Here is a 24,122-nt window from a genome sequence, read left to right as displayed (position 1 = left end):
GGGATGAGGCCTTTATACTGTATCACAGGCTCAGCAACTTACAGCCAGCAGATGTGAACGTCTGATTTAAATGTGACTCTGGGAATGGACAGATGGACTAAAAAGACACAATAATAAGGAAAAAAAGGCAGACATCGGTCATAATAGATGAATATAATAAAAGATTAAGTCCCCTACATTGAGGATGAGTGTATTAAAGTATGTTTATAGAGCTCTTTAGAGACCTATAAATGATTCACTGGACTATTTATGCTCTAAGAGTAAGACAGATGGTTAAAGTACACACACAAAAATTATTTTAGCATTACACTTTTCCCTATGACGTCTACTTTTAAAGTTATTCAAGGCTTTTTGTGGCAAAAAAATATGTTTTTGAGGCCTATAGGGTTTGTAGTTGGTTCACTAAAGTTCAGGGTGTGCTTTGTAAACTATAAAAGTGGAACTAATATGCAAATGAGGCTAATGATGTCACTTTGGAAAAAGCCCCAGCAATAAATATGCCCTATTAGCTTAATTTTGCCCCCAAGTTCAATGTTTACCTCATCACTGGGACACTTAGCAACAGTATTGAAGAAACTGATTCTATTTAAATTTACTAGACAACAGTAACTGAATATTCTCCTGCCACTCTGCTACCATATTAATATACAGTTTTAACAAAAACATGAAATTTCTTTAACAGTTGTTTACATTTACTTTCAAAAATATCAGACATGACTATTCTATTATTGCTGACATTATTTGTGTATTTGACAGTTTTCGTATAATCTTTTTTGATGACAAAGAACTGCAATATCACATTCATGTCATAGATAATAGGATAATCAAAACAAAATGATTAGGATACACTCTTTACTCTCTATGCAAAGGGCACTTTATTGGAAACAATTCTATGTTTTCTAATTTTTTTTTGTTTAGCTAATATGTCTTTATATTTTTATAGTTTGTTTTATATTCTTTAGCTTTATATCTAAAATTTTATATATTTTATATTTGGTCTTATTTTCTACAGCTATAACTTTATTTTCTATACCTAAAATTGCCTGTGTTTTTACTTCTAATTATATTCCATAATTTAGAATCTTATTTATATTATATTTTTAAAGGTCATGGCATTTAAATTTTATTTTAATTATCATGTTTTAATTTAGCAGAGCATTCATTTGACATCATTTTGACAAATTTGGAAAGAATATACTTTTGGTGAAATTTAATGCCTTAAATTGTTTTTTTAATAAAAGCTTAAAGGGCACCTATGATGAAAAATCTACTTTTTAAGCTGTTAAGACAGACATGTGTGTAGGTATAGTCTATAGACGGTCATATTGGGGTGATAAAAACACACCCAGTCTTTTTTTTTTTTTTTTCAATTTAAATGGCCATGAAACCCCCTCGTTTCAGCATGGTGTTTTCACACCTCTACTTTGGAAAAAGTCAGAAAAGTGGGTGTGTCCAGCTCTGTTTAGGGGGGAGTGTCGGAGGAAGAAAAGTGGGATGGTGTGGGAGTGTCTATTTGGGCACGAGCGAGTTTCAAAGTCAAAATATACACACACACACACACTATAGTTCACGAGTTCACACTTGCATTCGTTTAAGTATAAAGCATATTTGGCGTGCTGTCCGGGGGGAGGGCTCTGAGCTCGAGGAGACACCCCAACTCGAGTTATTCCCCTTATAAGGAAACAAAGAGGAGTTGGGATTCGAGCGAAGTATCTAGCCCGGCCCCAGAGCGCTCCCCCCGGGAATGCAATGCAAGAGGTGAGGTGACGGGGTGGTGGAGGGATGCTGAAGTCGTGAGATGCTGCAGGTAAGACAGCTTTGGTATATATAGGCGTTGCTCAGAAACTGATTTGATGATGGGATAATTGTCAATGACGTATTCGATACTGAAACTTCTGCGCATGCTCCTCCCGAAATTTGTTTACAAACATCACTTCACGAGTTCACACTTGCATTCGTTTAAGTATAAAGCATATTTGGCGTGCTGTCCGGGGGGAGGGCTCTGAGCTCGAGGAGACACCCCAACTCGAGTTATTCCCCTTATAAGGAAACAAAGAGGAGTTGGGATTCGAGCGAAGTATCTAGCCCGGCCCCAGAGCGCTCCCCAAAAAGCGCTATTTGTTACAGGACAGCAGCCAGACAATGTGCAAGCCCCCCAAAATTTGCTGATCTTAAAAATTTGGAGGGGTGCTGTTGAGTCATAAGGTATGTGTTTCGGGAGGAAGCAGTTGCTGTGTTGATAGTGGTGCATGATGAATGTCTCTAGCAAGAGTGTCTGCTCCCACAGGAGACGGGCGTCTTCCGTGGGAGTGGTCACTGCCTTAGCAATGTTGTGTGTTAAAGTATGCATCCCCGTAATAGCTGTCACTGTGCTGACAGTGGTGTATGATGAGGTATGAGTCTCTCATAGGAGTGGTCACTGCGCTTGCAGTGGTGCATAAGGTGTACGTCTCCCGTAGGAGCAGTCACTGCGCTTGCAGTGGTGCATAATTATAAGTTGTACGTCTCCCGTAGGAGCGGTCACTGCACTTGCAGTGGTGCATAATTATAAGGTGTACGTCTCCCATAGGAGCAGTCACTGCACTTGCAGTGGTGCATAGTTATGAGGTGTACGTCTCCCGTAGGAGCGGTCACTGCGCTTGCAGTGGTGCATAATTATAAGGTGTACGTCTCCCGTAGGAGCAGTCACTGCGCTTGCAGTGGTGCATAATTATAAGTTGTACGTCTCCCGTAGGAGCGGTCACTGCACTTGCAGTGGTGCATAATTATAAGGTGTACGTCTCCCATAGGAGCAGTCACTGCACTTGCAGTGGTGCATAGTTATGAGGTGTACGTCTCCCGTAGGAGCAGTCACTGCGCTTGCAGTGGTGCATAATTATAAGTTGTACGTCTCCCGTAGGAGCGGTCACTGCACTTGCAGTGGTGCATAATTATAAGGTGTACGTCTCCCATAGGAGCAGTCACTGCACTTGCAGTGGTGCATAGTTATGAGGTGTACGTCTCCCGTAGGAGCGGTCACTGCGCTTGCAGTGGTGCATAATTATAAGGTGTACGTCTCCCGTAGGAGCAGACACTGCACTTGCAGTGGTGTATAGTTATGAGGTGTACGTCTCCCGTAGGAGCGGTCACTGCGCTTGCAGTGGTGCATAATTATAAGGTGTACGTCTCCCGTAGGAGCGGTCACTGTACTAAAAGTGGTGCATAATAGTAAGGTGTGTGTCTCCTGTATGAGGTATGAGTGGTTACTGCCCTAGAGGCAGTGTGTAATAAGGTGTATGTCTCCCGTAGGAGCAGTCACTGCGCTTGCAGTGGTGCATAATTATAAGATGTGCGTCTCCCGTAGGAGCAGTCACTGCATTTGCAGTGGTGCATAATTATGAGGTGTACCTCTCCCGTAGGAGCGGTCACTGTACTAACAGTGGTGCATGATAATAAGGTGTGTGTCTCCTGTATGGGGTATGAGTGGTCACTGCCCTAGAGGCAGTGTGTAATAAGGTGTACATCTCCCGTAGGAGCAGTCACTACGCTTGCAGTGGTGCATAATTATAAGGTGTAAGTCTCCCGTAGGAGCCGTCACTGCACTTGCAGTGGTGCATAGTTATGAGGTGTACGTCTCCCGTAGGAGCGGTCACTGCGCTTGCAGTGGTGCATAATTATAAGGTGTACGTCTCCCGTAGGAGCGGTTACTGTACTAACAGTGGTGCATAATAGTAAGGTGTGTGTCTCCTGAATGAGGTATGAGTGGTCACTGCCCTAGAGGCAGTTTGTAATAAGGTGTACGTCTCCCGTAGGAGCAGTCACTGCGCTTGCAGTGGTGCATAATTATAAGATGTGCGTCTCCCGTAAGAGCGGTCACTGCACTTGCAGTGGTGCATAATTATGAGGTGTACGTCTCCCGTAGGAGCGGTCACTGTACTAACAGTGGTGCATGATAATAAGGTGTGTGTCTCCTGTATGGGGTATGAGTGGTCGCTGCCCTAGCGGCAATGTGTAATAAGGTGTACGTCTCCCATAGGAGCAGTCACTGCGCTTGCAGTGGTGCATAATTATAAGGTGTGCGTCTCCCGTAGGAGCAGTCACTGCACTTGCACGTCTCCCATAGGAGCGGTCACTGCACTTGCGGTGATGCATAATTATAAGGTGTACGTCTCCCATAGGAGCTGTCACTGCATTAGCGGTGGTGCATAATAAGATATGCGTCTCCCGTAGGAGTGGTCACTGCACTAGCAGTAGTGTGTAATCAAGTGTGTGTCTCCCGTAAGAGCGGTCACTGCACTTGCAGTGGTGCATAATAAAGTGTACATCTCCAGTAGGAGCGGTTACTACACTTGTAGTGGTGCATAATAATAAGGTGGGAACTTAAGGTAGTGCAAGGAGCATTGAGCAGTACCCGAAGTTTTGAATGGAGTTCCATGGTTTATACTGAGTGCAATTGCGAATTGAAATTGCAGTGAAAATAGATGGGGTAAGCTAGTAATGGGATTCTGGATGATTTCTGAGCTGAAGTTGCTTATCAGCTTGGTGTTATTATTACTCCATAATTACTTATCAAATTTATTTAATTAAGCAATTTATTTTATAGACGCGTGTTGTCTATGTAAACGTTAATAACGTACTTAAGTTTATACATGTTAAGTACCTAGACGATGAATCTAAAGAATATAGTCTATACGTGGCCCAGGATCACAGGTGGGAGGAAAAGAGAAGAGGGGCTGCCGGCGTTAGTGACGTCAGCGGAGGCAGCCTCACGCTGGCACTTACGTCGGGGCCTGACAGAAAATCAGGGACTAGAGCCGTTTGCGGAGGCATGCTCATGCTACTGATGACCCTAGAATCACAGGTGGGAGGAAAAGAGAAGAGGGGCTGCCGGCGTAAGTGACATCAGCGGAGGCGGCTTCACGCTGGAACTTGCGTCGGGGCCTGAAGAAAGTTGGGGGCTAGAGCCGATTGCGGAGGCGTGCTCGCGCTACTGATGGCCCTAGGATCACAGGTGGAAGGAAAAGAGAAGAGAGAAGGGGCTGCCGGCGTTGGTGACATCAGCGGAGGCAGCCTCACGCTGGAACTTGCATCAGGGCCTGAACAAACCTGGTTAATCTGCAAGCGGCATGAAGGAAGACTCCGCTTGTTAAGTGGTGACCTATTGGTGACGCAAGTAATACTGTTTCCGGGTCCAAGCCGCCACTCATTTGAGTTGAGAAATTTCTTCGTTTATGATCACTTTAAATTCTCATCACACAATAAAGTTAATTTTATACAATAAAGTTAATTTTATACAAAATCAGTGTACACAAGCATTGCTTGCTGCATAACAATTACCAAAAAACAATAAGCAATTTATAAAAATTAATCACTTTCTGCCCGTCAGATATAAGGTGTGGACGTATGTATAGGGTATATGCTGAGTTACTGCTTTTCCCATGCTGATACACTTCCAGTGACCTGTTATTGTGAACTTTTTCCGTTTTGTACAGTTCCTTATACAGCATCGATGTTGTAATGTCATTAAAATACCTTCAGTTAAATAAACTTTAGCATTTATTTGGTTGCTCAAGCGTAAAATTAGACAGAAGCTGTTTACTCGCACGCGGTCGTCAGAATCGGCAGGCTAACGCATAAGCTCCATTAAACATACTGGGGTCAAATAAATGCTCATATTATAAAGATATGGCGATATCACTCAGCTAGTGGAGATCGCTCATTTTTAAAGAAAATAGACCTTAAACGCACTGGCTTTGCATTGGCATTCAATTCGCCCGAAGTGCTTAGCCCAGGTTACTGGGAAATTAAGAGTCCTATTAGCATGCTTTGGCATATACCCCGTTGTGATAATGATTTCGAAAGTAATAAATTGCTTTGTAAACATTATAAATAACATTTCATGAGTCTCCCCATGCAGTAAGTTAAGAAATTATTTGTTTATGATCAATTTTAAACATATTACACGATAAGTTAGTTTTATACAGATTCATGTTGTACACAACCATTTTTGGGCTTGCTGCATAACAAATACCAAACATTTTTAACAATTTATAAAATTAATCACTTACATCATGTATGAGGCATAGACATATATATTGTGATCATGATTTTTGAAAGTAATAAATCGCTTTGTAAACGTTATAATTACCATTTCATGGGTCTCCCCATGCAGTTGAATAGAGCGCTTGGACCCGGAAGCCGCTTCGCGTGACGTCACGCTCACGAGCGGACTGGCTTGTTTTTCCTAAATTTGGCGCGCCGAGAGCAGTGATTGCGGGCGCTACTAAGTGGAAATGTTCCGTGCGTGGGGGGTGGATGAGGCCGTAGCTTCGCCTGTAGAGCGGTGGCCTGGCACTCGCTTGATCTGGGCCGGTGGTTTCCAACTGTGGAGCGGCTTAGGTTTGTTGCCGGTGTCTGAAAAAGCGGCGGCGTGGCGGGCCTAAGTTAAGACCGCGGACTCTGTTGATATGCTCTGCCGAGTGTTGATGCGCTGGACGTCGGCTTGGAGTTTGCAAGAGGAGCCGTGTCATCCTTATGGAAATTTGCTGTTTGGACGAGGCTACCGCGATTGGATGTGCCAATGCTGAAGTCGTGAGATGCTGCAGGTAAGACAGCTTTGGTATATATAGGCGTTGCTCAGAAACTGATTTGATGATGAGATAATTGTCAATGAAGTATTCGATACTGAAACTTCTGCGCATGCTCCTCCCGAAATTTGTTTACAAACATCACAAAGTGATGGTGTTTAACCTACATGGTCATCTGTAGTCGAATTATTTGCCAAATACACATGAGGTTAAAGTTTGGTTGCGGTGCTAACATGTTTACACTCAGTGCAATGGTTAACTTAGTTCGATACAAGCAAACTGAATAAACAATGAGCGCTGGTCGCTCACTTACCAAATCTGTAGAGACAGGACAATCACCAGCAACTAGAGCCGCGTCTTTATGAAGAGAATACTACAAGCAAATCCGGATCTCAGCGTTTGCAGATGAGAACAGCTCTCAGGTAAGCAATGTTCCTCCTTAGACACATAAGTAATTGTTGTTGAGCGTCGCGTACACTGTTAATCCACACGTGAGACTGAGCTCTCACAGAGAGAAAAAGAAAACTTAACTGCAGCAAACTATAAAAGCAACACTTCACGCAACACAACATGGTGTGAGTGTCGTCTAAAAACTGTGACAGTAATGAATATTAATGAAGTTGCACAATAGAGCGCTCTGATTGGTTTGAAGCCTTACTCATGCATTAATGCAACACACTGTAAGACGTAATAAGACACACTCTGGCTCAGACATCCAGTCTGCCCGCTGGAATACAACGCTATTATGTCATGACCATGACACAGCTTCAAAAATTCGTTTCAAACCGGAAGTACGAATTTGCTTGAAATAACGCAAAAACAACCAATTTACACTTTTTAGTGAAATATAGGTGTCCTAATAGTGTTTTTAGCAGTGTGGGACACATATACGACTGTCAACAGCTCAAAAAATGTGTTCTGGTGTTTTGTGACCCTTTAACAACATAAAAATGGTGGACCAATTGGAGCGGTTTTCAAAGCGACCGCAACTTGACATAGGAGTGCGGTCCCCCGGCCCACCAATATTGATTGACAGCAGGTCACCCTTTCCTGAGTTTTCTGATTCACGTCCTCCATTTTCACCGTGTGAGTCAAAGAGATCTCACTAAATGAACATCCTTCCTCTATTTTTAGATGTAAGACGCATTGGGCTCAACTCAAGATCAATATTGTCCACATTATCGCTCTAATCGGAATTGTTTGTACCTTTAGGTAGGTTTGCAAACAGTTGTACTTTTCATTGCGTCTACCTTAAACTTCAGCTGTTCACATTTCTTGCGTTCACAGAAGCTCCCTGTGATCGTAACTAGGTGCAGCTGTAAAGGGCCTGCACGGTGCCTCATGTGCGCATCTCTCCATTGGAAATAAAATAACAAACTTGCCGGCAGGTCGCACACCAGAAGCACCGTCACGCCACGCAGCACCATGCATTTTAGAATTCTATACATAGGTTTCTATCAGGGTACACACACCGGCGCTTCAAGTCGGCGGCTGTCCTCAGCGCCCAGCCACGATTCGGGACACTTCATATCTCTGTCGCGCCACAGAGCGACCATCTAAATAATTTCATTTTAAATAATGCATGTCTGAGTGTGCCGTGTCGCGACTCTGTTGCCTCAGTCAAAGTTAATTCAGTGTGCGTGGTAATTAGTCTCGGTGTACAAGCTCGGCACTTTAAACTAGTACACAGTTGGCTGTAAAACAATGCAAAGACACAAATTATTGTGTACTTTCTGCTTGGTCTGTGTCCAAGTTGTACATATACAGCTGAATGCTGATCCCCTGTCTGACTGTCTGTTGCAGACACAGAGCGGGTGAGCTCTTGGCTCCGCCCCCTTGTTACGTTGGGCGGGAAGTCGAAACTAATTTTCATGTGAAGCAACATGCCCCTAAAACAGCGAGCTGTGTACACACTCACAAAACTTTTTAACACATTATAATAAAAACATCTGAACTGTGTGTTGAACTGAATCTAAACTGGCACACTCAGAAGAACCATAATATTAATGTTAAATCATAAAAAAGGGGTAAACTATGTGCCCTTTAAGTTTTATAGTTTTTGAACAACATGAGTAAATGAAGATCTATTTCAAGTAACACAAAACCAGAGACAGCACAAAGGTTTTCTAACCACAAAGTCATTAATATTTAAATACACAAATTTGCCTGACAGCAGGGAAGTTTAAAAGGATAGTTCATCCAAAAATAATTTACTTAAATAATTTACTTAATCTTAAAGTGGTTTCACCTTGTTATGACTTTCTTATTTTCTGTCGAACACAAATTTTATTTTCGAACACAAATTTTATTTTCTGTCGAACACAAAAGATTTGAGCAGTCTTGGAAACCAGTAGTTAGAAAGAATCTTTTATGATCACCAGTGATCCAGCCTGTGCAGATCACTGGAGAACTATTCATTTGCCAATTTAATGAACTACAACTCCCATCATGCACCTCACAAACATACTTACTGATCCCCCCTGATTACACGAACACAACTGGAAGCTCATGAAGGACTAATCTGATGGACCATAAAAACACACATATTAGTTGATTGCTGAGTCTTGTTAGCTGTAAGTGAGCAATTCTAAGCATTTTTTCTGCCTTGACTAAAGCCTGTTTTGACCTTTGTTTGTTTCATTGTCTATGTTATTTTGCTGCCTGTCCCAACCATTCACCTGTGACTTTGACTATACTTTGGATTACCTGTATGCTTCTGTTTGTCTGTGTTTTGACCTGCCTGAAAATTTTCAAATAAAGCTGCATTTGGATCCTAAACTCCATTGTTCCCCAACTTGTTAAAGATACTATTAAGTTCAATGACATTCTTAAGCATATATGTTCTCACTCTCCCTTTGGGAGATACCAGTAAATTTGTAACAAGTTTATACTAAAACTGCACTTTCTCAACATCTTGGCGAATAAAATTTAGCTATGAAATAAGCATCAGCCTTTACTTAACTTCAGCCACGTTTGGCAGGTGGGTGCTTTAAAGTGAAGCTTGTAGTTCTCTGCAACCATTTAATTTCATTAAAAGCAGGAACTAGCACATTTTGGCTGTTGAATAAGACCATTTGGCAGGCATAATGGTATATAAATAGGAGAGCATTATGAAAAGCTAATACTCTGCATCTCATGCTCACTGGATGGTTTCTTTACTTTTTCTTTTTTACAGGTTAAGACTTAACTAAAATACATCCACCAATATGAAGGAAAGTGTTATGGGTTAGAATGGTAAACCTTTCCTTTTTTTTCATTTCTAAGATCAAGTTTGGTCCAGGACCAATTACATATATATATATATATTTTTTTTTTTTTGGGGGGGGGAAAAAAGAGAGGTTTATCTATAAATTTGAGTATTATAAATTCTAGATTAAAGCACAAAGTGTCTTCTTTTCAAAGATACATGAACTGTGCATGTAGAGCAAATTATTCAGCAACTGCTACTGTTTTAGTTTGGGAAGGTCATTTTGAGAAAGCTCCTCTAAAAAAGAGGGAGAGTAGAACCCTGATATCTCATTTTGCAAGGTATCTTCATCAAATTTAAAAAAAAAACTCATGAGACACTTGGCTTTTAAGTCAAAATTTTTTTCTAGGTTACTACGTTAATGTTTTTGTGTGTTTGTATATGAAATATATGTATATATTGAACAGTACAATTTTTTTCTTTCTCATTACTTAATATTTTTAATTGAAACTTTCTTGATGGACCACACTAAAACTGAAATTGTCTTCTTTCTTTTTGTTTGTAGCTCACTGGGCTTAAGAACTGTTACTATTTAAAGGTAGGTATAGGTGACAGGTGTAAATCTATAAATGAGTGCTGGCTAACAGGTTAGTAGAGTTTCATTGGAGGGACAGAAAACACAGAAAATTCCTTTAAGTTCTAACCTATGTATCAAAACATCTTGAATCTGCCAACTACAGAACAAAATGGGCTATTATTAACAGTATAAAAAAGCCCTCATTGGTAATGAACAAACATAAGTTAGATAAAGAGAGTTTACTTGATGAAGGCATGTTAAGAGGGGTAAAGAAAACTGAATTCACCACATCTACAGCGGGTCGAAGCACCTGCGGCTTCACTAAAGCTGAGATGTGGCCTGTAATTGCCCTGGCGTGCAAATGTGAGTTAGTCACACCCAAACCAAGACACAATGCTAAAAACATTTCATGCTGCTTTCTCCAATACACTGCAGTAAAGTGCCACTCAAGGAGCAGCATGTGTGTGTGTCATGTGTAAAGCCCTAAAATTGAGATCGAAATCCGAAATCAACAACATACAGCTCCAGTAAAATTAAACACCCTCCTGTTCTTTTCCACATCCTGTATAAGCTATTATCAATCAAACCTCAAGTTTAACAGTGAAAACTGCTTTGTTTACAGTTTAACTGTTCATTTAAATAATACCAATATTACGGAAGCTTGGAAATGCAAATTTTTGACAAGCAAAACATTTTAAAAACACAAATGATAACTTTTTCATTTTTAGTACATCACTGCCATGTAAATGTACACTTAATGTGTTATGGATGGTTTCCATGGTGTTACTATGAAGCTGCTTATGGGTTTTGTACTTGTTGGCATATTGCTTCAATGGCTCATTTCAACTGGCTAAACCTCTTTTTGGTAAAATATCATATTATGTCTTTTTTGACATTTTTCCAATGTATGTCTCTGGTGTCCCAGAATATATTACCCAGATTACATAAATCTTTAATATGAACTAGTTTGTTTTTTAAATACATAGTAATTATGTTGGGAAATAATTTAGATGACTTTAATATATCAATATATTCCAATAGTATCCATATTAACTATAAAATAAGTAAATAACAATCACCGTTTCAAATTTCCTTTACTGTAAAAAATACTGGGTTCCACACAATTCTTTCATGTTGTCCCAGCACAAATTGATTAAGTTACTATAACTTATTTGTTTTTACATATTTAAGTGAATTGAACATACAACAATTAATTTGCCCCAAATAAAACTTAAGAAGAGTGTTGATTCAACCAATTTAAATAAGTAGTATGAACAAGCTTGTTTTTGGTGTTTAGTGAGTTTGTTTATAGAATATTGAATAATATCATAATTACTCACTGGGAAAGTCTATGCAAGGGTACTGTAGAAGAGGATCCTGCCAATGGTTGAACCTAGGATCCAGGAAGAACAATGCGGTTTTCGTCCAGGCCGTGGTACGCTGGACCAGCTCTATACCCTCACCAGGGATTTCATCTCTGTTCCGATTTTGTTCTGTTGGCTTCATCGAGCATAGATCTTCAGCATGCACTGGGGTAGTTTGCTGCCGAGTGTGACATGGCTTGGAGAAGAATCAGCACCTCCAAGTCTGGGGCCATGGTGCTCCACTGGAAAAAGGTGGTTTACCACCTCCAGGTTGGAGGAAAGTCCTTACTCCAGGTTGAGGATTTCAAGTATCTTGGGGTTTTGTTCACAAGTGAGGAAAGGATGGAACGTGAGATTGACAGGCAGATTGGTGCAGCGGCAGCAGTAATGCGGTCAATGTACCTGTCCATTGTGGTAAAGAAGGAGCTGAACGAAAGGCAAAGATCTAGATTTACCAGCAATCTACGTTACTACTCTCACCTATGGTCATGAGCTTTGGGTCATGACCGAAAGGACAAGACCTCGGATACATGTGGCTGAAATGAGTTTCCTTCACAGGATGGCAGGGCTCGTCCTTATAGATAGGGTGAGGAGCTCTGTCACCCAGTGAGAATTCAATTAAATAATTTCTGGCAGGTTTGGATCAATCAATTTTACTGTAGGTAGCACTGATTTTGATATTTTATATCTTTGATATTTGTATCAAATGTTTAAACAAATATTTTCAAGCAAATCAGTGAAAAAAAGTTCTTAAAGCCAGCATAATGAAATATACAAAAACATTTGTATAATTTTAAGAAGCTTATTCCCTGTTATAAACATGACTAAATGTAAATCTTCTAACAACTGGCTGCCCTCCAAAACTTAGTATCCAGCCAAAGAGGAAAGCTGGAGTAAGTGACGCCACCAAGAGGCCTATAACATTTTAAATCGAATCTCAAAGAGTTACAGTCCTCCTGACAGCGATGAGAGAAACATCGGGAAAAACTCATAAGAAGAGGAAAAATAGATAATAGATCTTTCAACAAAACAACAGCCCAAAGCATACAAAACATTGAAGCAACAAGGGATGATTTCCTGGAGTGGCCCGGTCAGAGGGAGGTTTAAAATCCAATTGGGCTCCTCCGGAATGATTGTGCACTTCACAAACAGCTCCTATCCAATTTTACCAAGAGAAGTGGGCACAGATTTCAGTTTCAAGATTGTGCCCAAAGAAACTCCGATGACAAAGGTGTGCTGGTTAATGCCACAAGCATACAAACTATTTAAAATTCAATAGAAATTCAATAATTTTCCAGAATTTTAGCATGAATGAACTGATGTATTTCTAAATAAATCCTTAAACTGAAATTAACTTGAATTAAAGATATTAGAATAACTATTGATAGTGAAACTGCAAAGAAAGTGATATTTTATGTAATAAACATACTATTTTTTATGACAAGATTTATAGACATTATACATGCCTTAAAGAGAAACCTTTATAAACTTGAGTGAACACTTAATTACCAGACATGATCTCTGCTGCTGCAATCTTGTACTGAATATACTGCATTTGAATTAAACTTGCTACTGAAAAGTGTCACGTGACCTAGTGTATCGACCTCAACTGGATCACTTCATTGCCATTCACAAATTATCTCCTGTGGCCTCATGGGATAAAAAAGTGTCCCTAAATGTGAACTTCCAACGCAATCTTGTGGCAATTCGTAACTTTTTGATTTAGTGACTAATTTGTATGAATTTGTACCATCTAATTCATACAATTTAGTATGATTTGCTCATCACCCAATGACGGTTGGGGTTAGGGGTGGGGTTGGGTGCCACACCTTATTTACTAAATATTATTTAGTATTTTTTTATAGATCAAATGTAGCAAAAAAAGATGCTACACAAATGCTAATGCTAGATGCCAATAAGGATTATATTGTTTCCATCCCAGAAAATGTATGAGGGTCTCCACAAAAATGTTTTATATTATAAAACAAATATTAAAATATTTTTCCCAGAGATGGGTTGTGGCTGGAAAGGCATCCGCTGAGTAAAAACTCACTGGATAAGTTGGTGGTTCATTCCGCTGTGGCGACCCCGGATTAATAAAGGGACTAAGTCAAAAAGAAAATGAATGAATGAATATTAAAATGTTTTAAAACCACCATTTAGAACTATTAATGCATCTGTCAGCCTTTTTTTGTCAAGTGTAATTATAATTTAGCCTATATTTAATCCACAACACAGCTCAGGAGCAAACATTCATTTCATTTACTCACTCACTGCTTACAGATAACATAAACCACTTGGCTCAGTAATTAGCACTGTCGCCTCAAGAAAGCAAGAAGGTCACTGGTTTGAGTTACAGCTGGGTCAGTTGGCATTTCTGTGTGGAGTTTGGATGTTTTCCACACGTTTGGGTGGATTTCCTGCAGGTGCTTGTGTTTCCTCCACAGTCCAAATACATGCGCTATAGGTGAATTGAGTAAACAAAATTGTTCATAGTGTATGAGTGTGTGTGTGTGTGTGTGTGTGAGTGAGCATCAAGCACTGACACTAGCTGTCAGCAGAGCTCATTAATATTCATGACCATTCCAAATATGGTCAAAACTGTGCTTTTCATTCTAGAGGTAATTCCTGGGGTTATAAATGAGTATATAAAATCATTTCTGGAGAATTTTTGCACTTACCTAAGCCATATACCTACTATGCAGATATCAGAGAACAATTTACCATACTGGATCAATGCACTCTATGGAATCTTCACAAGAAAAGATGTTCAATTGTAATTACATGTCTCAATATTGCTGATTTTTATATTTGTTTTAATCACATAATACAAGACATACCAACAAATATCTTATTGACCCCAAACTTTTCAAAGGTAGTCCAACCAATAAGATATTTCCAACAAAATCTGCATGTGTGAGGAATACCAAGATATTGCTGCCTTTCAAGCACTGTAATAACAAAATCTATGGAGGAAGAACACTTCTTGTAGTCTCCGGAGGGACACATGGAGACACAAGAAATTGAAAACGAATAACAAATTCCAGATTCAAGAAAAAAGTATATCATCTCCAGCTGATACCAAAAGAGGCTTTGAGCTGAATAACATACATAAGCCGATATTCACAAATGAACTCTTAGGGAGATAGAGCTGTCTGGACTGTCTTACATGATGGAATAAGTGAGAATTTCTAAATGTAGAACTGACATGCTGAATATTCATTACTGCACTGGAGGAATGATTAGTGCTGAGAAAGGTGTATTTATGGAATGATACATGAGCACGTAATGAAGAATATTACATATTCATACAAAAGAGGAAATTGAAAATTAAATGGTATGAAGAGAAGAAATTGGAGAGAAGAAAATGGCTACAGAACCCCAGAAAAAAACTGTGACAGCAAGTAAAAACATTAGTGACAGCAAGTAAAATGCTGTTCATTCATCCATCCATACATCCAACTGTTGTAAATTTAAGATTCACATATGTTGTAAATGTTAAATATATTACTTTAGAAAATGTGAAATATAACATTTACTTTATCTGTTCATTCATTCAATCATTAATTAATTAATTCAATAATTAATTAATTAATTGCTTCATTTGTTAATTCATTCATTCATTCGTTCGTTCGTTCGTTCGTTCGTTCATTCATTCATTCATTCATTCATTTATTTATTTTCTTTTCGCCTTAAGGCCTGTGCACACTGACATGTTTTTTGCTCGCGTTTTCCATCGACGTTTAATGCCTCGTGACTAAATAAAAGGGCTTCAATGTGATCATGCACACCAACACGCAAAACGGATATGCTGAAGTTACAGTAAACAGCACTTGGAGGTGCTCAAGCGCAAAACTGTCAATGCGTGAGCACATTGAAGAAGATGCCCATGGCGATATGAACGTGGAGCTGCTTATTGCTCTGGTGAACAATTATCATTTCTTCAGCACTAGAGCTGGAGCTGCTACTTGAACCATCCATAACAACAAGCGTGTCAACTTTGTCTTCTTCTTCTGTGTTACAAGCTTAAAGTTGTGTAGCGCCATCCAACGTCAGGGAGTGATTTTGCGTAGTCTTCTGCTCAGCGTCCAGGTGTGTACGAGCCTTTAGTTTTTTATTAATCTGCAGTCGCCACAATGGAATGAACCGCCGACTTATCCAGCATGTTTTACGCAGTGGATGCCCTTCCAGCTTCTGCAACCCATCTCTGGGAAACATCCATACACATACCCATACTCATTTACAATCATAAACTGCAGAAAATTTAGCCTACCCAATTCACCTGTACCGCATGTCTTTGGACTATGGGGGAAACCAAAGCACCCGGAGGAAACCCATGCAAACACAGAGAGAACATGCAAACTCCACACAGAAACACCAACTGACCCAACAAGCGACCTTCTTGCAGTGAGGTGACAGCACTACCAACTGCACCACCGTGTTGCCTCATTTATTCACATATTAAACGTACATTTCAGATTTATATGTTGCACATTTTAAAAAGCATATTACATGAGACAATGTTAAATACAACCTTTACTTTATCAATTAATGTAAGTGTGATTTTAAAATATTCATCCATTCATTAATTCATTCATGCATTCATTCATTCTTGTTGATGCATGTAATTTATAAAATTCATTAATTGATCACTTTCTTTAAATTTTGCAAAAAGCAATTTATTGACATTTATTCTTAAATATTTTCACTCATTCATTCATTCATTCATTCATTCCTTTAATCTATTTAGAAATAAAACTGTTGTAAATTTTAGATTTACATATGTTGTAAATGTTAAATAGCATATTACATTAGAAAATAATAAATACAACATTTACTTTATCAATTATTGTAACTGTGTTTTTATAATATTCATTCATTCATTCATTCATTCTTACATTGATGATTTACTTGATAAAATTCATTCATTAATCTCTTTCTTTAGATTTTTCAAGACAATTCATTCACATTTATTTCTTAAGTATTTTCATTCATTCATTCATTCATTCATTCATTCATTCATTCATTCATTCATTCATTCATTCATTCATTCATTCATTTAATGCAACTGTTGAAAATGTTTGATTTTAGATATGTTGCAAACATTAAATATCATATTACATCAGCAAACTTGCAATAGAGCATTTATTTTAACTAATTAATTATGATTTTAAAACATTCATTCATTCATCTGCAAAGAAAGGTTATTTATGGAATGATACGCGAGCGTTTGTATGTGCAATTCATACAACAGAGTAAAGTAAATAATAAATGGTACGAGGAGAAATTGAAGAGAAGAAAACTGCAACAGAACCCAGGAAAAAACAACACAAAAACAGAAGAAAGATTGAGGCTGCAGAGACGAAAACAGGATAAAAGACATAAGTGACAGTGAGTAAATTGCTTCGAGCAACAGACAGAAAGGGGAAAAGACAGGGGAGGAAAAAATAAAAGTGTTCCACTTAGAGTCTCTGGCGAATAGCTGATGCCTGTCGGACAGAAGGGAGAAGAGTTTTGCTTGTATGTGTGTGTATAACCCAGACTGACCGGTGAACTCCGCTGTTACACATGACGATGTGACACGCTCCCAGACGACTGCACAGCTCTGAAGCCACGGTGAGCAGCCCAACTCCAGACGCTCCACAGGCTGTGAACTGACACGCAGCCGTTCGACGACATGAGATAAAACTTTCCATCAGTCTGTATAACTCATCCATAGCATTCAGAGGACGCATCAGCTACAGGGACAGAGAGTACAAGAAAGAGTTCATGACAAAGGGATAGTTCACCTAAAAATAGTCATCTGTCATTCTTTACATGTAGAATTATGCTAGTTTTTTTATTTTATACTAAGAAGAATAAATGAATTTTTAATTGTTTCATGAATAACTGGCTGATAGACTGAATAAATTAAGCACCAAATGAATGACTGGCTAAATTAACAATTGACTGAATGACTAAATTAATGAATGAGTGGCTGACAGACTGACTAATTGAACAACTGACAGAATAACTAAATGAACAACTGACTGAATAAACAACTGGCTAAAATTAGTGACTCAATGTCTAAATGAATCACTGACTGATCCAGTGAATGGGTCAATGAATGAACAACTGACTAAAAGACTACACTGTTAACCCTTACTGTAGATTATGCAGTAAATAACTGTAAAATAGCCAGTGTTTTGCTGTATTAAAAGGAAACAGTATTTTACTGTAAAAGGAGCAGGATTTGTATGAAATTTTGTAGTGCAAAGAATAAATTACAGTAATTTACTTTATGTACCCATTATAGATAGTTACTGTGATAATAAATGGTAAATTACTGCTCAACCATTATTACCCCATGTACTGCTTTATGTTGCTATATATATATATATACTGTTCAGTTTTGGTATGTGTATGGTCAGTATTGAGGAGAAAGTGAGACAATGCATTGATGATAAGCTAAATTTCTCTGCAGCCATCTCTGTGTTTTCTTTGGTTCCTTTTATGTTTTTAACATTGAGTATCAGGAGTCAACCAATGTCAATGTCACAGAGCTAATTAAAAGGTAAAGATATCGACGAGATGCATTTAAAGGCAAAAATATTCACACAGAGCAACCAAATTATCACAATCATTTTTATAACTTTGTTTACTTTTCTATAATTAATTTAATTTGCCTAGTTTAGTCAATAGTTAAGCTTTTAAATTGCACTTTAAGCTGAATATTAGTATTTTGCTAATTAACTACTAAAAATGTGTTATTTAAAAAATATGTTAAACAGCACGTACATACATTTTCGCAGAGACTCAATGAATTTGTTTGGAAAACTTCAAATGAAGTTAGTAAAAATGGCATTAACAGTATAGTATAAAGACTTTCCTAAATAAATGTATTAATCAGGTTATTTGTTTTTTTTTATTATTATTATTATTACTACTACAGGTTTGGAACAACATGAGGATCAGATTATTTATTTATTTTTTATGTTTTTGCTTTGGATGACGTTTGTATATTGTTTGTATATTATTGTTTTTATTCAATGATATGTGCATGATTGTGATAAATGTAGGCAATTCCTTTGGAAATATGCTATGTACCAAGGATGTCAAACTCCTGGAGGGCCGCAGCCCAGCAGAATTTAGTTCCAGCCCTGCTTCAACACACTACCTTTAGATTTAGTTTAATCAGGTGTGTTTAATTAGTATAACTGCACTGTTACTCTGTAGATTGTGCAGTAAATAACTGCAAAATAGCCAGTGTTTTGCTGTAATAAAAGAAAACATTTATTATTTATTAACACATTATTTTACTGTGAAAGGAGTAGACTTTGTATGAAATTGTGTAGTGCAAAGAATTAATTCCAATAAATTCTCTGATGGTTTATGTTGCTATTTATAGAGACGTGCATTTTAAAGGCAGAAAATAATGATTTAGGCATCCCCATACACTCCCACAGGCTGTCTGTCTTATTCTAAACACAAAGGTGTTAGAAATAGTTTTTAGAAAATGCTGGCCCTTTAAGGGAGCCAGGTGTTTGATTTGTTTACTGCTGAGTGCGCTCTATTCTCTGTCCATCAATTCAGATGTAGAGTCTGATATGTTTTAGGCTTTAAATAAGAATCTATAATGAGTAAGTAAAATGTGTTCAAATGTTTTTGAGGGTTTCTAAAATAAGGCTGTGTTTTAAGTTATATTGTTGTTATCTTGAACTGTTTACTTGAAAGCTACATTGTTAGCTAGTTAGCCTCTCCTCATATAACTTCTTACATTACTTTTGTTTAAGTTTAAGTATTTATTGGATATTGCATACTGCCATAATGTACAGATGCTAACAGTTGTATGTATCTTTCTGGCAACTAAGCCAAAATTAAATTCCTTCATCTCAGTAAGGTAACTTGTGCACATCGTCATAGGGAATCACAAAAACATGATACACATAGCCATCCACACACAAAAGCTCCACTGTCCGGTCCCAGGTTGTGAGTTTGTTGCTAAGTATTTTTCAGAGCTGTGTTTCCACCTATGAATTTATATTAGAAACAATAAAAAAGTTTGTTGTCATGAGATAATTATAACAATAAAAGATTGGATCCTTTGGTTTTTCGGTGTTGCCAACTTTATTTTTTATAATTACTTTAAACTTTTTATTGAGATTTAACACAGTTTTTAATTATTTAAAACTTTAAAATAATTATGTTGTGTTTTTTGCTGTTCATTTGCTGATCTACCTTCCTGCAGATTTTAGTTGCTATTCATTTCAAACACACCTAAACCAATTAATTAGGACCTGAACACCAGGTGATAATTACAGGCAGGTGTGTTTGATATTGGTAGCAACTGAAATCTGCAGGAAGGTACATATCCAGGAACAGGACTGAGCACCACTGCTGTATACCATGGGGGTCAAACTCCAAGTTCCTGGAGAACTGCAGCGCAGCAGAGTTTAGTACCCACCCTGCTTCAACATTACCTGTAGATTTCTAACAAGCCTTAATTAGTTTGATCAGGTGTGTTTAATTAGAGTTACAGCTTAAAGTCCCGGTCACACTGCACTTTTCTCCCTATAGACTTCCATTCATACACATGTGAGTACTGCAGACCTGGAATGATAGCTCATGCGACAAATTTCATAATTCGCAGCATTGGAAAGTTCAAGCTTGGAGAACGCTGACGTGCGAAATCACATCATGTGATTGCTTGATACCAATCAAAGATCAGAACATGACCTCTCTGGCTTGCTTTTTCAATCTCTAATTATTTTGTTTAATTCCACTACTCGCTTTGTTTAATTCCACTTCGCAGTGCCGTATGACAGAATTTTGCTTGCTCATTGTTAGTGTGATTGCAGCCTTACTGTGCAGACCTGTAATATGCAAGACAATATTTATATCTGCTGATTTCTTAATTTTGTTATACTTTTTCTGTTATTTATTTGTTTCGTGCCAAAACAATAAAATAAATTTGTCTGAAAAATTTTATGCCTTCTATTTTTAAATAACAACTAAGAATACCGATTAATTTTAGTAACACTACAATAACTATATATGACATACTATTAATGTGTATGCAGTATAATGCTGTGATTTGTAACACTACAATACAGTAATTAACTGTACATAGTTTCCAGTTAGTTACCACTGCTGCTCTATTACAGTAATTAACTGGCAACACTGTTGCCAGCTACTCCCTGTATCGGTTCAGTTACAGTAAATAACTGGCAACACTGTTGCCAGCCACTCACTGTAATGGTTCAGTTACAGTAAATAACTGGCAACACTGTTGCCAGCCACTCACTGTAATGGTTCAGTTACAGTAATTAACTGGCAACACTGTTGCCAGCCACTCACTGTAATGGTTCAGTTACAGTAATTAACTGGCAACACTGTTGCCAGTTACTTACTGTAACCAAACTTTTACAGTGAGTGGCTGGCAACAGTGTTGCCAGTGTTCTACTGTAAAAAACCTCGGTAAGGTCTAACAGTGTAACTGATTGACTACATGAATGACTGACTGAATTACAGACTGACCAACTGACTGACTGACTGACTGACTGACTGACTGACTGACTGACTGACTGACTGACTGACTGGTTGATTAAATGAACAACTGATTGATTGAACGAATTAACGAATAAATGACTGATTGTCATTGTATGGATGAATGAACGAACAACTGACTGAAAGACTAACTTACTGACTACATGAATGACTGACTGAATTACAAACTGAGAAACTGACTGACTGACTGGATGGTGGACTAATTGATTAAATGATAAACTGATTGATTTGTTGGTTGGTTGGTTAGTTGATTGATTGATGGACTAATTGAGTAAATGAACAACTGACTGAATAAATGATTGAATGAACAAAACAATTAATTAATCAATTAATTACCAAAAAAGTTAAAGGATGAATCACTGTCTAAACGATGGACTGGTTGATTAAATGAACAACTGCCTGACTGACTGATGAAATTAAATAATCACTGACTGAATGGTGGACTGATTGATTATATGAACAACTGACTGACTAACTGACCAACTGACTGAATGAATGACTTTATAAATGAATAAACTACTCAATGGAATAATGAATGAATCAATGACTGAGCGGTGGACTGATTGATTAAATAAACAGCTGACTGACTGATGACTGAATGAATAAATGATTGATTGATTGAATGAATGAATGAATGAATGAATTAATTAACTACCGAATGGATTAATGAATAAATCACTGGCTAAACAGTGGACTGATTGATTAAATCACTAAATGACTGACTGACTGACTGACTGACTGACTGATTGAATGAATGAATGAATGAATGAATGAATGAATGAATGAATGAATGACTGACTGACTGAATGAATGAATGAATGAATGAATGAATGAATGAATGAATGAATGAATGAATTGCCGAATTGATTAATAAATAAATCACTGACTGAACTGTAGACTTATTGAATAAATGAACAACTGACTGACTCGACTGACTGATTGAAAAAAAAAATGTATTTATTCATTCATTCATTAATAAACTACCGAATGGATTCATGAATGACTCACTGACTGAACAGTTGAGTAATTGATTAAATGAACAACCAATTGATTGACTGACTGACTGCCTGCCTGACTGACTCACTGACAGACTGACTGCCTGCCTGACTGACTGACTGACTGCCTGCCTGCCTGCCTGCCTGACTGACTGACTGACTGACTGACTGAATGAATGAATGAATGAATGAATGAATGAATGAATGCATGCATGAACAACTTACTGACTGACTAATAGATAAACTAACTAAAATCAGAAACTGAATGACTAAATGAACAACTGAAAGACAGACTGAATGAACAAGCAACTGACTAAATGAACAAGTGACTGACTTATTTAATTAATGAACAAATAAACTAAGTAACTGAGGAAATATCTTTGTGTCTGTTTAATGGATTAATCCCTAAATCTGATATTTAAATTAGAGATAAGTACAAACTCTTCACCTAATCACACAGTTTAATTCTTGAATTTAAATAATTCTTTCAAATTTGTTGAAACAATTCAGTGGATGTGACTCTTGATAATTTTTCATAAAAATTGTCTTGCAATGACACAAAAGTAAGTAAAAAAATATATATGGAAATGTCATGCTAAAATGTCATTCAGCTTCCTTCTTTATGACAGTAATACAGTAATAATACAGTAACCAACTCATTTCACTGTTCTTTCAAAAACAAATTCCCAAAAACACATTCCCACGAGAACCAGCAGATCATATGCACAAGTAAGTGACAGCACGTACCTTGTCTATGAAGGCTGCTTTAGGAGCCGAGCTGTTAGTGAGGTTTGATTTATCCAGATAAAAGGCCCTATGGAGGATTAATACAGAGATGTTAGTGTAAACAATGAACATGCAGAAACAATAATTTCATACACAAGCAACACGGGATGTGCTGTAAACCTTCAATACGGGTTTGATTTATCTTTTACATATAAACCTGGATCAGAGGAGTCTATAAACAAACCAGCTGGGAATTCTATTTTGAAACAACACACATCAACAGCTCTTTGGGATTCATTTCATATTTCAATTATGGCCTGCTCTAACTATATCAGACAAATGGGGTAGTAGAGAAGCTGAAATAGGATGATTGTTATAGTATTCTATTGTTATATTCTATGTATGTGTTCTACTTGTTCAGGGTCTATGAAATGTTTATTCATTCATTTATTTTCCTTTGCTTAGTTAATTTATGCCACAGTTGAATGAACACTCATTCATTCATTCGTTCGTTCGTTCGTTCATTCATTCATTCATTCATTCATTCATTCATTCATTCATTCATTCATTCATTCATTCAACCATTCAACTATGCATTCAACCCTTCAACCATTCATTAATTTATTTATTAATTCATTAATTTATTTGTTCATTTTTGTTTGTTCTTTTATTCATTCGTTCATATATCCATTTATTTTTACTTTCTTTTAATATTTCAAAAATAAGTCATTCATCAATGTATTTCTTAAATATTTCCCATTCGTTCAATGAACCATTCATTTAACAATTTAACTATGCATTCAATACTTTTCATTCATTCATTCATTCATTCAATCATTCATTCATTCGTTTGTTTGTTCTTTTAATCATACATCCTTTTATTTTAAACTTTCTTTTATTTTTTCAAAAACAAGTCACTCAATAATGAAAATGTTAAATATTTTCATTCATTCATTCATTCATTCATTCATTCATTCATTCATTCATTCATTCATTCATTCAACCATTACTTCATGTCTTTATTCATTCATTCAACCATTCAACTATGCATTCAATACTTTTTTCATTCATTTATTCATTCTTTCAAACATTTGTACAACCGTTCATTCATTCGTTCATTAATTAATTTATTGATTCATTAATTTATTTGTTTGTTATTTT

At 37.4% G+C, this 24,122-nt stretch overlaps 1 protein-coding gene across 2 annotated transcripts in view; it reads right to left on the bottom strand.

Moving 5' to 3' along the window:
• prex2 (phosphatidylinositol-3,4,5-trisphosphate-dependent Rac exchange factor 2) overlaps window positions 1-24,122 on the bottom strand; it is a 258,834-nt gene that overhangs the window by 23,913 nt on the left and 210,799 nt on the right. For both annotated transcript variants that reach the window (XM_001923322.6, XM_073940635.1), the window contains exons 36-37: window positions 22,983-23,049; window positions 17,242-17,432 (exon numbers count right to left, since the gene is read on the bottom strand). In XM_001923322.6, the coding sequence (XP_001923357.1) occupies window positions 17,242-17,432; window positions 22,983-23,049 (258 nt within the window). The remainder of the gene's footprint in view (window positions 1-17,241; window positions 17,433-22,982; window positions 23,050-24,122) is intronic.

Source organism: Danio rerio, chromosome 24 (assembly GCF_049306965.1).
Source record: "Danio rerio strain Tuebingen ecotype United States chromosome 24, GRCz12tu, whole genome shotgun sequence".
NCBI classification, from domain to species: Eukaryota; Metazoa; Chordata; class Actinopteri; order Cypriniformes; family Danionidae; genus Danio; species Danio rerio.
This window is presented reverse-complemented; position numbering and strand designations above follow the sequence as displayed.